We start from the raw sequence: 17,705 nt of genomic DNA on the forward strand, positions 1-17,705 counted from the left end.
CAGACCAGGTCCTCATTATTTTTAGTTAAATTCAGCCTCTAACTATTAGGATCAATGTAGGGCTCCAACTGCAGCAATGACTTCATGGTGTGATGCTATGAGTCACTGTGACTGCCCATGGAGAGGCCTGTAGGAAAAGATAAAAAATCCTCAGACTCTCCTGAGACAGAAAATAGGGCACTGAGTGATACACACTGCAGTTTAATTCCATCTCTGCAGCGTTGCACTATAATAATTTCAAAATGGGTCATAGTGGAGATCACTGTGCTTAGCACTGGACTGTGTGTCTATCTGTGTCTCATCTGTCCACCAGCTTGGGTATTACTTCAACCATGTCAGAAGTTTCACTTGCTGTATTGGGGACTAAAGAGGGGTTGTTTACCATTCAGTTCCACACTTCAAAAAAATATGGGGGCAACAGACCCTCAGACTTCAAAGTCAAAAGGAGTGTAAAAGATAAATGTGAGGTTTTACTGAAGTACTCTCATTTGTATCAACATGAAGCAGTCTCTTGATGATTCAAATATGCGGTAGAAACCATTAATTATGTTGAAAGTGATTGATGCCAAAAGAGTCCAAATTTTAATTACTATTTATGAATTAAAATAAAATAAATGAAATTCAGGATAGTCAAGAAAAAAGAAAACATTAAAAAACAAATGACTCAAAACATCCAAAACAACACAGGACCAGGAAAGAAAGCGATGATTTACTAGTCAAAGAATACAAAAATGCAACATGAGGAGATTCATGACTACCATTTGATACACCAAACAGACTCCCTGTTGTTATTTACATTTAATTTTTTTTTCAACTTCTTCCGTTCCATTTTATATTACACCCACACACACATCGTACAGACTGTTTTTGCTCTTAGTTCTCCAGATGTCAATTCCTTATGACTGGGAACAGAGCAGGTTTGCATACACACACACACACACACACACACACACACACACACACACACACACACACACACACACACACACACACACACACACACACACACACACACACGCACACGCACACAGAAACACATTATCACACACCAGCTGACCTGTCATCAGCCTCTGTGAGCTTCACCAACACACTGGGTGGTAGGGAATTGGACCTGTTTGTAGTGAAGATAAAGAGTCTGTTGCAATAACAGAGATGCATCATCTTAACCCCTCAAAGCTGTCCAGCAGGATGACACATGTCAGTGTGTGTGTGTCTGGTATAGATATTGACTCTTTTCATCAGTGGGGGAACATATACAAGAGATTAATAGCTCCATGAAATGTGTTTCCTTGACTCACTCAGAGCTGATAATTTTATGAGGAGGAGGCCTGCCACTCAATTGATTTTCAAATGATCTAAGCTGAACCTCATTCCAGTGTGGCATGAAAACAAAAGCAGTACTTGTTCACAGCAAGGTGCAAAAAATACATTCACAAAACTTCAATAAGCTTCTGCACTGACTCACATTCAGCTGATCTGTAGTATATCTGCCCTTTTCTAGAATAGCCTGTCATATAAAAAAAAAGCCCCCCGCCCCTTTAAGTGAGGAAAATGTACCCTTGATATTTAGATACAATAAGATTCAGGAAAAAAGCTTTATCCTGCTCTGGAAAGACTTCAAACACACAGGGTTGGTCTATGTCTTTTACATTTGGAATGCAATAACTTATGCAGTATGAAACCGGGAAGGAAACACACTATGATTCTCCTGTCCTTCCCCTTGTATACAGATCTTTAAGTTATAGCCTCCTAGAACTGCTGAGAAACTGGAAATTTGGAAAACAAATCAGACAGTGAAAGTCAGAGTACACAGTGTGGATTCAGTGTATACATAGTTGTCAAAGGAGATGTACTTTGTAAAGAAAAAGGGTGGCTCCTTAAATCCTAGCTAACAAACCCAGGTGTTAGTATTTTGGACTCTGATTTAAGTTTTGAATTCCTTTTGAACAATGTCACCAAACCAGCACTTTTCTTGTGAGAAATATTCCCATGTGATGATTAGTCAACACATTACAGGGTTGGTTCACCCAAATTACAGAAACATTTTTTCTCATGTCCTCTAGAGTTATCTAGCCATACAGTTTTTCTAGTATTTGGCCAGTTTTTCTGGCGCCACCCAAATACAATGGAGATGAATGGAATTTCATTTGTGGTGCTCCCAACACTGAAAAAATACATTTTAAAAACACTACAGCAACATCTCTTTCCAGAAACAATGCCTTGCTTACTCTGGGTAATCCACAGACCTCACAGTTAACAGTTTGTATTGGAACTACTGACTACTGAAGAAAGAGTCCCTATAAAAACTGTTGACAGGATCTTGATAAATGGATTTGCTCCTGGTAAATCTTGTTACTGAGGATCAAAACAGGCTGAACAACACAATAGTGTCCTGCTGTTGCATGCGTCTTCATTTTTTAAATAGTCATCACCTCCAAGTGTTGAGCAGGTCTGTATCTGTATCGCTCCATCATCTCTGGTTGCAGGTGGCTACAGCCCTTGACAACTCTTGCCAACATTTACTTTAGCTTGCTAATATTAGTATTAAGCTGACAAAGTACAGCTAAAGAAGATGAAGCACACCTCAAAGATGAGTTGGCACATATTAGGATGACAAACTACAGCAGAAGTTCATAAAATAAAGCTGAGCCTCATTGATAGAGAGCAAGAAAATCCCACAACTTAAACCTACAGAGGTAGATTTAGAGTTTGAGATGGCCTAAAATACTCCACATAGTCACTTGATTATTTTTTAAACCAGTAAATTATCAGTGTAATGATGATATGTTCATTTGAAAAGGTGATTTTTGGGGATTTGATGTTTGCTGGTCAAATGATTTATGACATGACAGCTTTATTTTTAAACTTTGTATAATATTTATCAAGATTGTTTGAGTTAATCTGGCTTTAAATTCACCTGTGCATTGTATGAACTTGAGAGTTTAGTAATTTGAGGTAAACTTGGCAACGGCTGTCATGCACACACACAATTTAAAACTTAGAACTTAGAACTCAGAGGTTACTCAGGAGAGATGTGAACTGGAGAGCAGTCACCTCAGTACACAGAGCACTGAGGATTGGACACACTGAGACTCTGAGCAGCAAAATACCCACTGCACTCGCAAGAGTACTCTCTGAAGCTTCACTAATGGAACTTCTACAGAACCCACCTGTTTTGGTGGTAAGTACTAGCCAGCATGTAAGACAATGCTTTGTGTTATGTTTTTGACACAGATTCTTGTGTATCTTTGAGTTGTAGCACTTGTGATGGAAAAAAAACATGTCACATCAATCTGGACGGTTATAGATAGTTGGTTAAATGACACTGATCTAATAATCAATAGCAAGCACAGGGCACAGGGCACAGGGCAGAGAGCTGAACTGGCTGGCACCAAATGACCAGCAGTTTCAGAGAAACAAGGTCTCTCTGGACAATGAGGCTGTCTCCTCTCCCAGGACGAATGAACCTGGGGGAATAGAAGTAATGCATTTATTTAAGTACTTTTGTTTTGTTTTGTTTTTGCTGTTCTCACAAATAGAAATGACTGAGGAGTCACACATATAGATATTATAGATATTACAAAGTTCTTCAAATTACTTAAAACACACAACTTGTCCTCTTTATGATATGTCAAAAATATGTCCTTTTGTTCTAGAAAATTACCGGTGATGGTAAAGAACATGATCACGTCCAGCCAGAAATTACTAGAGTGATACAGAGTCAGTCTGTGCATCCCACCCAGAGCAGCAGAGATGACAAGATTCTGTTGTGTGAAACAGCAGGATGTTTTCATCTCGCTCTGGAGAAAGACACGCTGGAGGGTCAGATTGAGGCAGAAGCCAAAACACTCTCTGTTGAGGAAACATGGAGGAAACTTTTGCATGAAGAGTCACGCATAAACAAGATGAAGGAGGAGTTGGGGATGGAAAGGCAGAGAATGAGCAGAGAGACAGAGGCCTTTCAAAAAGAGTGTGCTAAAATGGATGAGATGAGTAACGCCTTTCACTTAGAGATTGAGAGCATGGAAAAAGAAAGAAAAGCCTTCAAGAGAGAACTCAGGGCAAAACAGAGGAGAAGGAGGAGAAGGAGGGCCGAAAAGGACAATTTCTTTGAGAAAAGGAAGGTCTTCAATGTAGAAAAGGACAAAATGGCTGTGACTAGAGAGGCCTTCATTCAAGAAAAGACAGACTTCCAGAGGATAAGGGAGGCTTTCCAGTTGGAAAAAGAGAACATAAAGAAAGAAAGAGAAAGCTTCAACAAAGAACTTAGGGAACAGCATATGAAGAGGAAGGCCTTCATTGCCGAAGAGGATGCTATGATTAATGACAGAGAGAACTTCAAGATAGAAAAGGAAGAGATGGCAATGATGAGGAAGGCCTATATTCAAGAAAAGTTCAATATCCAGAAGATGAGAGAAGCTTTCCAGCTGGAAAAGGAAAATATAGAAAAAGAAAGAAAAGCCTTCAAGAAAGAACTCAAGGCAAAACAGAGGAGAAGGAAGGCCTTTAAAGCCAAAAAGGACACTTTCATTGAGGAAAGGAAGGTCTTCAATGTAGAAAAGGACGAAAAGGCCATGACTAGAGAGGCCTTCATTGCCGAAGAGGATGCTATGATTAATGACAGAGAGAACTTCAAGATAGAAAAAGAAGAGATGGCAATGATGAGGAAGGCCTATATTCAAGAAAAGTTCAATATCCAGAAGATGAGAGAAGCTTTCCAGCTGGAAAAGGAAAATATAGAAAAAGAAAGAAAAGCCTTCAAGAAAGAACTCAAGGCAAAACAGAGGAGAAGGAAGGCCTTTAAAGCCAAAAAGGACACTTTCATTGAGGAAAGGAAGGTCTTCAATGTAGAAAAGGACGAAAAGGCCATGACTAGAGAGGCCTTCATTGCCGAAGAGGATGCTATGATTAATGACAGAGAGAACTTCAAGATAGAAAAGGAAGAGATGGCAATGATGAGGAAGGTCTATATTCAAGAAAAGTTCAGCATCCAGAGGATGAGAAAAGCTTTCCAGTTGGAGAAGGAAAACATAGAAAACAGGGCTGTCAACGTGCCAGACAATTCATCTCTCAGCTTCACGTCAGTTTGGATCTGTAGGGATGAACATGGCAACTGCAGCTGCACCAAGAAATGTAAACAGCGAACGTGGATAAGGCAGTGGACTCAGAACGCTCTCTCATCCCATTCAAATGAGCCAAGCCCTTAAAATTCAAATAAATATGCATATGAAATAAAAAGACACCATTGTCTGTTGACACTGTATACATATTTACTATAAATAATTTTTTTTTCTGTTTTTTATTTATGAAAGTCCAACAACATTTTGAGTCTTAGAAAGAATCACCAAATAGCTTAGGGGAGCAAAAACATAATAGCATTAAAAAATGAATAAGATATATTTAGGACTGCACAGTACTGTTGCAAGTGAGCAAACAGCCCTCTGAAATCATCAAAACCTATCACTCAGTGATTGGAAGATGTGAAACTAGTGAAACACACAGTCAGAGACACTTCAGCCCTCGTCAGGTCGGATTTTCCTCAAAAAAGTAAGAAAAAAATCTACATCTAAGAGGTTTTCAGAGAGTGAGTGGAGGGAAACTAGAAATACCATTGAAAAAAAAGGGGTAAGTGGCCAAAGTTAAAATGTTTAGACTAAGGTGCACTGATTTTAGAGTACACTTCTACCAGCATTTAAAAATGTCATAATGATGAATGAAAGTGTCTAAATGAGTTATTTGAGCCATGGTTGACAGCAAAGACTATATTGTGCCAAAATCTGAGAACTGCAAATCTAATTTAAACTACATCATTCAGGTCATCCTCAGTACAGTTGATTTGCTGGATGTAGGATCAGTGTAATTGCTGAAGAACAAGCAATCACCCTTTAGTTAGGAAATACATCCTTGGCATTGAGATTTGTGTCTCGGGAGAACTTACATACATCCTGCACAGTCTTCAAACACGCCCAGAGCTTGTCAGTGTATTTTACAATAAGCTAGCAGTAACTTATAGATTCTGAAGCCCAGAAAGGAAACCAGCTTTGACTCTTAGCTCCACTCCTGCCTTTCCCCTGGGAAACAGCAAGTAAGTTATAGCCCCCTGGGACTGTTGGGAAGTAGGAAGTTTGGAAAACCAATCAGATTGCGGTCAGTGTATACAGTGTAGCTAATGGAGTGAAACACCTGTCAGCTCACAATGTAAAATACTGCTTCTTCATTCAAATATCACTTCTTCCATTCATTTTTTATGTTAACGCGTGTAAGAAACGGGGTCGTAATATTAAAAACACACATTTTTTTATGTTCTAATCCGTTTACTACAAGTAATGTATACTTCATTTTACTGCTGACCATTTTCCAAACTGTGATATATCACTGCTTACTTTTAGAAATAAATTTTGGCATGATGAAACAACTGGTAAAAAGACTTTTAAAGACTGGGAGTAACACTATGTCTTAGGAGTGCTAGACAGAAAAAGAGGAGAAAAGGAGAGCCTTTCTGCAAAGCAACAGACAAAAAACATCAATGAAGGAACAAAAACTAGTGAGTGAGAAACCAGCCATCAAAATAGCAACAGAAGATTACAGTAAAAAGAAAAAAAAACTCTTTAAAAAGTCTACAAATCATTATTTAATTTTTTTTAATGTAGACTATGAACTTTCAACCAAATCCCTGCAAAATAGCCAACAGCAAATATTTTAATTCTAAAGATAAAGTTCACATCAGACATGAATGAAATGCCAGTAAGCAGAGGGGTCCCATTTATCATGTACAAACAAGCTTATTATGTGCCTTGAATAAAGGGCTATAGGTGAGAGCCAGTGGAGTACAGCACAGTATAGGGTGCATATAAAGGTCATCTTTAAACTTCTCACACAGAAACACATGGGGGTCACATAAACATAAAAAAATATTTGAACATATTCACACACACACACACACACACACACACATACGCACACGCACTCACACAGATTGATGGCACTGCATGTGACCTTTGGAGGCCTTTTTCATTAAACTCAGCAAGGGGGAGGGTGGGAGGAGAGAGAGGGAGATCTAATTTGAGGACATGAGAGGAAACAAGGAAGTTAAGAGGGGACCTTTATGTGTGTGTAATTGGTCTATAGAGGAATTGCCAACATGCGCACCACAGGTGGCCACAGGCCCTGTCTAAATAGCTAACCTTATAAAAGTCATTAAGGCCTCTGAGACATGCCATGCGAGTTTGTGTGTGTGTGTGTGTGTGTGTGTGTGAGAGCAGGTGTGCATATATATTCACCATATGTAATGGTGATTGACTGTGAGTAGCACATCTCACTACATACACACTCAGTGATACATATAACAAACCTTCTGTTGCATCTATTCACAATGCCAGCGACGTAACCACGTGGCCAGAACATTTTAACCAGCCATTTCCAATATGGCTGGTTAAAAAGGGAAAGTTACTACAGTGAACAAATCTGTCACTGCTCGAATATCCACACTTCTGCCAGGCAAATGTAGAATGAAAAAGAATTGCAGTTGCAGTTAAAAATTCCTAGTTTTCTACTTTTTTTTTTTTTTTTTAAATCTAACTAACCATGGTCCTAATCCTAATCCCATAATCAGCACTTGCTAACTTTAAGTAGTAATAATTTATTTGTTTTGGCCACATGGGGGCAGCTGAACAAGTTTAAAGCACAACATTGATATTTTACCACCTTATGTACAACCTGGAGAATGTGTTGGTATATAGCTGCATACTTGCACGTCCACTACAAATGGAAATGTTGAACCAGTGAAAGATCTGGCCTCACTAATATATGTAGACTCACTCTTTCAATGTTGCAGTTCCCTTTAAATGAAGCCATTTCTTTGATATGTAATTTGCTGTAGTTAGCTGGATTCACATACCTTCTTCTGCAAGACATTAATCTTCCTTTCCTTGACGTCCAGCATGTCCTTCATGTCTCTGATCTCTCCTGTTAGTGTGCTCTTTTCATCTGTCAGGTCCTGCAGTTGCTTTGTCTTCTTGGTCAGGAACTGCTCCTTCTCCTCTAGACGCACCCTCAGAGCATCTACCTAGAATAGACCAAAAAAAAGACGTTAAGTGCAGATAGGCAGAAAAGAAGTCAACAGGGAGTTAAACTGACATATACTCAGACAGAGATTGGAAAGGAGCTACAACAACAACATAAACATTTATACTAAAAGACAGCTCAACAAAATGAGAGAAAGTGAAATTAGAGTCAGTGTGGGTCATAAAACCCAGTATTCATACAATATATTGTCCAAGCAGACTGTTTTAGAAGGAGGCAGAGCAGACTGACTGACAGGCCTAGAGAGAGAAAATCAGAAAGACTCACAAACTTACAAAGAAATTCACAAAAAAGATCAGGAAAGCTTACACCATTTTTTCCCCCATTTCTCAGTCAGGTGGCCCATATGTTATTATTCAATACTGGAACTGACATGTCTCAACACATTTACTTGTTGACATTTGGAAGTAGTAAAAGTTCAGCTTTGACCTAATGTCCATAATATGAACCACTGTGGACTGATACAGTAAAAGTGTGTGTGTGTGTGTGTGAGAGAGAGAGAGAAGGAGCCTGGAGCCCATCCCATCATTTGTTATTGAGAGCGTTGTATGATTGGGCCAGCGCTGCCCCAGATCAGACTGCTCACACACTTCACACTCACACATTAAAATCCTCCGTATCTGGCTGTGTGCAGTGAGATGAGTGATATCTGAGCTCGCTCCAGAAGTTCTTATTGGACATATATCAGTGTTCTGCTGCACCGCCTACAGTTACACGCACACACACACACACATACACACACACACACACACACAAACACATGCATACATACACATTCTCAGCTGGCTGTCATGAACAGAATATGTGATCCTCTGTTGGTCTTCAACACCTGATTACATTTCCAGCAATTTTTGCCATGGAGCAATGAGTGAACCCATTTGAACCCAATTTTAAGGTGTGCATGTGTGTTTTATATGAATTCAAGAGACACACACACACACACTCAGATAAAGGGAAGCAGTAAGGGAGGGCGTGTTAACAGTTGTTTTAACAAGTGTTACTTGGACACAGAGGGGACGGTGTGAGAACACTTAAAGCACAGGCTCTGTTGTACTCTCCAGCTCATCTCTCAACTATTTCACAGGGCTCTTCAGGAGATTTATAAAGGGAAGGAGTGTGTTAGGGCCACTTGTGGAAAGTAACTAAGGGCTTTTACTCAAGTACTGTACCACAGTACAGTTCTGGGGTACCTGTATTTCATTTGAGTGTTCACCTTCAGAGCAATAACACAGTGTCCATTTTACTCTAGTACAATTCATTTATTTGACAGTTACAGGTTCTTTGAAAACTGAGAATAGAAAACTTACAAAGAGCATATAAAATATGAGGCACTGTCATACTGCATGCTTAACCAACAGTATGCTACAACAGATAGCATAGCTCCACACAGCTCTGACATTAAAATGCTTCCTACAGATTAAAGAAATAGTTCATGATTTTGGGGAAAAGGCCTTTTATCTTTCTTTCTGATAGTTGGATTAGAAGATCTATTATTCGATATAGGGAGGCAGTTAGCTTAGCTTAGCCTCAAGACTGGAGGTGGGGGGAAGAGCCAGTCTGCATTGCTCTCTCGATCATTCAAAAATACATCTTCTAGCACCTGTGAGACTCTATGTATGCAAGATGTCTATGGAGTTTAATGAATGAAGTATGTTTGCATTGTAATTTGCTGATTTAGTATTTTGGTAACTAATAAGTAAAGATCTTTAGTATGGGAAAAAATGTGGCTCTGTTAACTACAGAAATGGCAAATAACACAGCAAACATACTAAGAACACAATTGAGAGGGACGGCTGCATTGGACCACACTTAGTTCCCACCTGCTTGTTATGTGTGTGTATGTGCACATGTAAAATGAGAGGGCATCCTGAAGGCACTAAGACCCACAGAGGGCTCCTCTCAAGTAGCAGCATTAGAAGGAGTCCAGGACCCCCAGGTGTAAGATGGTGAAGTATTTATCTCATATTGCTTCTCTGGCAAACAACCAGAGTCCAGTACTGAGCCCTGCTCTGTCCTCCCGCCTCCACACTGGCACACACACAAATGCACACTAGTGACACCACTAATCCTTTGTACATACAGTACGTTAGTGCCCAGACATTATCGTGCACTTATGCCCATGTGCAGCTACAGAAATGTGTGTGCATGCGGGTGTGTGTTTGTCACTGTGTCTATGAGACAGAGAAAGAGAAACCCCCCTCCCCTCTAACCCCACCTGGCAAGGAGCAATTTAGCAAGAATGTAGCAGAGAGGCCTAACAGGAAATCCCTGCTGTCTCACCTGCACTGGCTCACTAAGCTGTGATAGTACTGTAAGGACGCCCTGCTAATACCCTCTTAAAGCACTCATTGCTGCCAGAAACAGTACACAAAGAAGAAGGAGAAAGGAGGATAGATGAGGAGTGATGGCTGAGAGGACAGAGAGGAGTAGGGGAGAAAGTCTGAGGAGACCTAAATGAAAGAGTGAAAGTTGCTCGATAGAAACACTGGGAATTCTTAACAGATCATTTGGCCTGAGAATATTAACACCACTGACATGCTCCTCATCCATTGGTTAAAACTACTACTCCATCAGCAGGTCTGTTACAGGACATTCTGTCTGACTTTATCAGCAGGCAGACATGCTGAGATGACAGACAGTTAACAAGTCAGGGTGATTAACCTCTCTCTTCTCCTTCAATTTCCTCTCCAATTCCCCCCCCCTTCCCCTTTTTCTCAATGTCATCTTCCAGCAACGTCTCTCTCTCTCAGTCCGCCACTTCTACTTCTCTTTCAGCACTCCATCCCTCCAGCCATGCTCCAAACACTCCAGGAGTTTTCCTATTGCTGTTTAAAGGTGCGGGTCCTGTGGCGAGACAAAGTGATGTGTCTGTGTGAGAAGTCCCTCAAGTCCTCGAGCCAGGTTGTCTATGGGACAGGCCTACATTTCCCAACCATGACTTTGTAGGTTTGTGTATTTCTGTTTTTGTGTTTCCATATGAGAGAGAAATCATGCAAAGCAGAACTCCTTCCGTCTCCAGGACAACCACCTCATTCCACCTCCGCAACTGGACACAAGGGATTTTTTTTTATTTATTTATTTTTTAATACATGAGAGAAAGCAAAAAAGATAAAGGTGAGGGAGAGATGTAGAAGGGCTCACTGCTGTCCAGTTTGGCCCAGTTAAAATCCAAATAGACTTTGGAGATTGCACTGAGGCATTCCTCTGAATAGATGAATTAAAAACACGTCTATATCACCCCATCTTCCACCATAACCCTTCTTAAGCTTTCCAGCCCTTCACTCAGCACTATATCATTTTAAAAAATGACCTTGATATGTTTTCAAGAGTCTGTGGTTGCAAAACTATTAATTCTTGGCAGTATGTGGTATTTCATTAAACAAATAAAGCCACAAACTTATAACCACTTTAAGGTGTGCATGCTTACATGCGTATATTCAGCCATATTCTGCATGCACACATGCATGTACCTGCAACTAAACATGCAAGCATGCACACAAGTGCATAAACTCACTTAGTCTCACACTCATTCTCCTTGACTTCCTCTCTCATTCTTGCAATGACAGCCAAATGTGGATTCTGGACACTGGTTAGCAAAGTAAAACAGAGGCTTAAAGAAAACAGCTTCTCTGTTTGTCCTCACCTCCCTTTTTCCTGCCTCACATTTCATCATAAAAGTTTTTCTGGCAAGCAAATCTGCAAAGGTATCAGGCCCAGCGTCAGCTCTGGTCCGCAATAAACAACACATGGATTATATGAGTAGACCACAGTTAAAACGGCAGAACCAGAGACGACGGGAAGACCGCGGCAAAGGCCTGGGGACGCACCAACACTTGCATACTAACAGTTGCACTTTCACTCGCACGCCTGGGAGTCCAATATTGAAAGTAGAGTTGTAGGTTAATGGGAAAAACTTTCCTAATATGCTCTCAAATCCTCCCAATCTAAAGCTTTAAAATCTCTGACCTTCACAAATGTACACACACACACACATGCGCACACACACAACACGAGAAATACACATTTTTTGTGTTGCTGTTCAGAGAAAAAGTTTGAATGTCACCTCAGCACCAGTCTAGTGGAGTGTATTTGGAGTGTGAACTCAGATCAGCTCAGGCTGCTGTGGTGCACTACACACAGCTGTGTGAGCGATTCACTTCTCTAGCTGTACGACGTCCAGCCAGCCTGTATAAATACAGCACCGGGCTGCCATTAGACTTAATTTATTTAAAGGCTTGCACTGTGAAATTAATCATCTAAATTTATGACATAATATTCAACTAATTCATGTTTGTCTAACCATTAATGTGGCCAAGTCTGGATTGTATCACTAAAAGAAAGAGGGCTATTTCATTTCAAGATGATGCTGGACCACCAGAGAGTCTCCCATACCAGATATAATCACTCAAATATCTCTTTTTTCTGTGAAATGTACCCATCAAAGAGAAACCAACACACTCACACTCAAATGATGAAGAAGGAAGAGAATGAATGTGGACTACTGGGTTCAAACAGCCAGTTGCTGTTAGTTTTGCTTTCACTCTGACTAATGTTTGCATTATTAAAGACTGGTGAAAGGTGAATATAAAATTGGCTGATCCAGGTTACAAAAGACATATGTATACAGTATATACACTATACTGCCTCACACAGATGGTGCATAATCACCTTACTGTGGGTGTCTTTTACTCACACAGATGGGAGAAGGAGTGGCGTTAAATGATCCATAGTTTCCTGATGAGGCAATAGAAACTTCCAGAAGATTTCAGGAGGTCACTGTTGAAGGTTCGAAAGCCTTAAGACCAAAGTGATTTTTTCATATGAGCCCATTCATGCATGTTGGCTGAATGTGTGTGCACAGGTGCAGGTGGAAGTTGCAATGTCAAATGCAAAGAATGGAGCTCAGGGCAACTGTAAACAAGGGCTTTCTCGAGACCCTGCACTGGATTGCACTAGATTCTGGGTTCTCTTATTTCACACACACACACACACACACACACACACACACACACACACACACACACACACACACACACACACACACACACACAGAGAGAGGAATATACTGTATAAACAAGTACATGCACGCAAACTGAAGATTTCCTCTCCACCTGAGCTGGCCACACCAGACATGACGACACTAGGGCTGATCTGTGCGGAAATGAGGGACGTTCCCTGTCCTGGGGCTTAGGCTGGGTGTCATTTGAGGTGTGTCATCAAAGCCAGGGATAAGGCAACAGTCAGAGCTCCGATCAGGAATCGTATAATGGACGGATCACCTCGGGGCCGGCTCGGGATAATAAGCGGATGTAAACTGCCTCACAGCAGGGGCTGCAGGGTGGAGAGTGGGGCACAGACTCATTGTTCAACCGCAACATCTGTTGATAAAACCATGGCAACACAGCTGCCTGCCCACAGGCTATAGAGAGAACATGGGAAAGCACAGATGTAAAAAAAAAGGAAAAAAAAAAAGACAAGGACACACACGCACAAACACATGCACACACAGAACTCCCAGGATCCCCTGACAAAAGGATCTTTGTCACCAGAATGAATGAATGTTTTCTGCCAAAACATAAAAGTCAATCATGCCATGTTTTTGGTACTGTACCAGTGGGTGGATATATGACACAGAAAATGAAGGGGACTCAGCCCCAGTATCATCACACTGACCCTCACTGCACACAGCTGCCTCAATCCCTCTTTCGTCCACCATCCATCATCATTACATTCTCCAGCAGAGAGAGACACACACAGAGACACAACACACACATATAAAGGAAGAGACGCTGCAGGCGTTCCCCCTCATTAACACTTGCTCCTTCTTTGATTATTTTTCCTGATCATTTCCAGCACCGCACGCCAGTTGCTACATCCTGTTTCCAGGGTATCAATTTCCTGTCAAACCACACTGAACGCTCTGGCAAACATGTGGAGAACAACACCGTCTATCGTAGGTGCCTGAAATCTTCTTGATTTCCTCTTGATCAACAAGTGAAACAACTTCTTCATTTTGTTTGTCCGTCAATCTGGCGGTATGTTTAACACACCCTCAGGACCTTTCAGTACAGAAAACACTGACTTGAGACTGGATGAAAAGTATTTTATACATATGCTATGTTGAGCTCAAATTGTTGTGGCTGATGTTGTCTCCCATGGTGGCTCATGCATATACATCAGAGACATAAATAAAATGGAGCCGATCTGACCGCATTTGTGTGTGTTCCCTTTATGTTCTCCAGCAAAATCCTGGGGGGCATCAACCACCAATTACATTACATTATTTCTTTAATTGAGGATTCCTCTGGTTCTGACATGGTTTACCTAACTTTCTGAGGGAGAATCCTTTTTTTTACCAGATGTGTTTTAGTGGATCAGCCAAATGATCCACTAAGAATCTTATCTGTGCTCATACTTCGCACATGTATTTCACTAGAAATGTTCACTTGATCTGAAGTCTTTCTCCTTTATTACTGCATTTACCATTTGCCCCCAGTAGCTGTATTGTAACGGCCACTGCAATCTGTAAGTATTATAATGATTTTGTTTTTGTTCTTTATTCCACCACATTGGATTTGAAATGAACTGTGTAATATGGCAGCCTTTTTATTTATATCCTAGGAGTAAAAGGAGCTGTTCACCTGATATGGATGCTAGAACTCCTTAATACCCCCTTAATACCAGAAATACAGTATGAATCATAGGACACTCCAAGATCCATACTGTATTTCTGCTTTTCTCTGGTTCAATCATTCTAATGAGAGAGACTTTGTATTAACAAAGACTGAACTTCCTGTTACTACATCTTTGTATGTTCGCTTGTGCATGTGTCTATATGTGTGTATGAAATTAGAGGTTAAGTGGTCTGAGTAAAGCAGGGTGACCCTGAAAAAGAGGAGGTCAGAATAAAAACAAAGGACCATGTTGTCCCTGGCTGTCTCTATCAGCACCTCACTGCCTTCTGGTTAACCAACCGCTGACTGACAGCAGACCAAGCAAAGCCCTCATTTACTCTCTGTGTTTATGTGTGTTTTTGTTTAGCTCCAAAATGTACAAAAAAAGAAAACGTGGAAAAATGCAAGGGAGCACACACACACATTTCCCAAAGACCCTGATGTGAGATAAATAATCACACAAATGAAATTTACCTTAGATGTCCTCTAACTTAACGCATCAGTTGCGCTGAAGCATGCGGTATGCGTACATGCATGGCAACAGTAATATGAGTGTTTTCATGCGCATATGCATAGGTAACCTTGCACACACACGTGTGTTTGTCGGCTCCTTCAGTCGTGCACATATTTACCTCGTTCCCTGTGTAAACCATTAAATATCTCATCCCCCTTCTGACCCCTATAACTCCACTTTATGGCTTTTCCACATGGCCTCTGAAGAACTCGCGGGGGCTTTATTTTGGACCATGCCATGTTTGTTCTGGGGGGCCCCAACGCTTTGCTACTCACACTGCATCCCAAACCACACCACCCCAGGAACCCGGGAGCATGCTGTTGGGTCTGAGAATGGTGACCGTGGTCAGTCAAGTTCAGATGAGGTCATATTAAAACTGGTCTGCAGTGGTTGGGACTCATTACAACAGGTCCAGTGTTTAAATGTGAAGTTGACAATTAGTGGTGAGCCTAAAACACACCATGCCAACAACCTCACTGTCCTCTTCACTGAGTTCACAAGGTTCTCACCTTCGTTTAATTTGTTAAACACCCTCTACTGTGGAGGTATCAACAGATGGGGGATGAGAATGAACAGAGGAAAAGGAGAGGTAGGCGACAAAATGTGGGGAGTGAAGACAGATGGATGCAGATAGTATGAAGGAAGAGAAAATGTGGACAAAGGGAGCAAAAGGGAATGAGGCAGAAAGAAAGACAGAGAGAGAGAGAGAGAGAGAACACAGCTGGGGAAAGTCCAGGGTGGAGTGTAACCAGGTTTAAACCACATCTTTTCTCCGCCTCACTACCTATATGCATCATCAATCAGCAAAGAGAACAAGGAAAGATCAACAAAAATAGTCCAGCAGGGACCACAGCACACCGTACCATCACATCATTCACTGACAAAAGCCCCCAGTCTTCTACATCCATCAAGAAACTCTATTCTCTCACTTCTCACTTCCTCCTGTTGCTCCATCTATCCTCGTTTTCGTTCCCTCTCACACTCCAGATTCTTTTTTTTTTTTTTTTTTTCCTCTTGTTTTCCCTATTCATCACTGTCGCCATGGTTGATGTTAGCGAGTCATTTTTGAGTCATTTATATCTTCTTCGAGTCATTACACCTCAACCTCAAAATCAAAACTCAGTGGAGGTCTTCTGGCAGACGCACTGCAAACGCTGGTGATGAAAGAGAACACAGATATTTGAGGTCACATCTGAGAAACTTAAATTGAAATAGCACAGACTGTGTTCTCTGTAAACACAGACATGTTGCCACATTGCAAAATGTGCATTAAAGGCGTGCTGCTTCTAACACTTCTGCTGGCATTTGGTGTGGAGCAAAATATCAAATGTTACGCGGTGGTGTTATTTATGTGCCTGATTCAGACTCTGACTTTAGCACCTTGAGTTTACTTCAGGTCTGGATTTCCCCTGTGTGGGTTAGTGGCCACCTGCAAAATGTGCACCTCCAGCTATGAATATGTAAATCAAAGCTTATCAATCTTCTCAAAATGAAATTCTAAACCAATAGCTGACAAAGACATTAAATACAATATGATTTATTGCATCCAAAAAATTGAACGTAATAACTCAGATTATGTGACTCTCCAGGATTTAGAGGTGAAACTAAAGAAGACAGAAGAGATAGTAATAAGAGGTCACACAATGAATGCAAAGAAATGATTCATGCTAAGAAAGCTTTTGACATAGAATTGGTTCAGGCTACGGCTCCAAAGTCTTTTCCACAAAAAAGGATTGTTATCCATATTGTATTATTTGAAATACTGCAGGCATTTTGGCCATTCAGAGGGTTAAACCACTGACACAACAGCTGCCGTATCACAGACAGTATGGGGAGCTGGAGTGATACCCACTTTGTGCTGCAGTTAAAAAGAAGGCTGCAGGAAAGTAAAGACACTAAATTCAGTAAGAATATTTACAACTATTTGCTTAACTTAAGCTGCTAGCCTGGAATTTGTTTCTACTTCAATAATTTGTCTCACTGCAGCCTTCCTGTCATTTTTGGGGAAGGTGCTTCTAACCTCCTCAAGAGTAGCTCTTCTAGAAGATGAGGCCCAAAAGCTGGCTTGAGTAGCTTTATTTATTTTACTTTATATTTTAAGCTGTTAATATCCAGTGATTTCAGCCAGATCGAGCAAACAAATCATTGGTTCTCCAGAAAAATAACAGCACTGTTTACAACTGGCAATATTATGTCCTTTCTTTCTGATCTCTCACACTCTGTAAGGACAATGATGATGAGAATGCCTTCCAACACATTCCTCTTTAAGGCTGCCGCCCTCAAGAAGATGAGGCCCAAAAGCTGGCTTCTTGAAATCATCTTGAAAGGCAGCACTGCGCTTAGGGCAATGTGCCTCATGCATGTTATGTGTGACCAGGCACTGCTAAATCAAACAAACAGGCCCACAATCTGATTTAGCCTCCTTAGTCAAACGC

At 40.9% G+C, this 17,705-nt stretch overlaps 1 protein-coding gene across 3 annotated transcripts in view; it reads right to left on the bottom strand.

Annotated features, from left to right (window-relative positions):
* The window catches only part of LOC121192311 (ERC protein 2-like), a 145,723-nt gene that overhangs the window by 104,527 nt on the left and 23,491 nt on the right, over positions 1–17,705 (bottom strand). For all 3 annotated transcript variants that reach the window (XM_041053961.1, XM_041053946.1, XM_041053954.1), the window contains exon 5: positions 7,898–8,065. In XM_041053961.1, coding sequence (XP_040909895.1) covers positions 7,898–8,065 — 168 coding nt within the window. The remainder of the gene's footprint in view (positions 1–7,897; positions 8,066–17,705) is intronic.

This window comes from Toxotes jaculatrix, chromosome 2 (genome assembly GCF_017976425.1).
Source record: "Toxotes jaculatrix isolate fToxJac2 chromosome 2, fToxJac2.pri, whole genome shotgun sequence".
Lineage (NCBI taxonomy): Eukaryota > Metazoa > Chordata > Actinopteri > Toxotidae > Toxotes > Toxotes jaculatrix.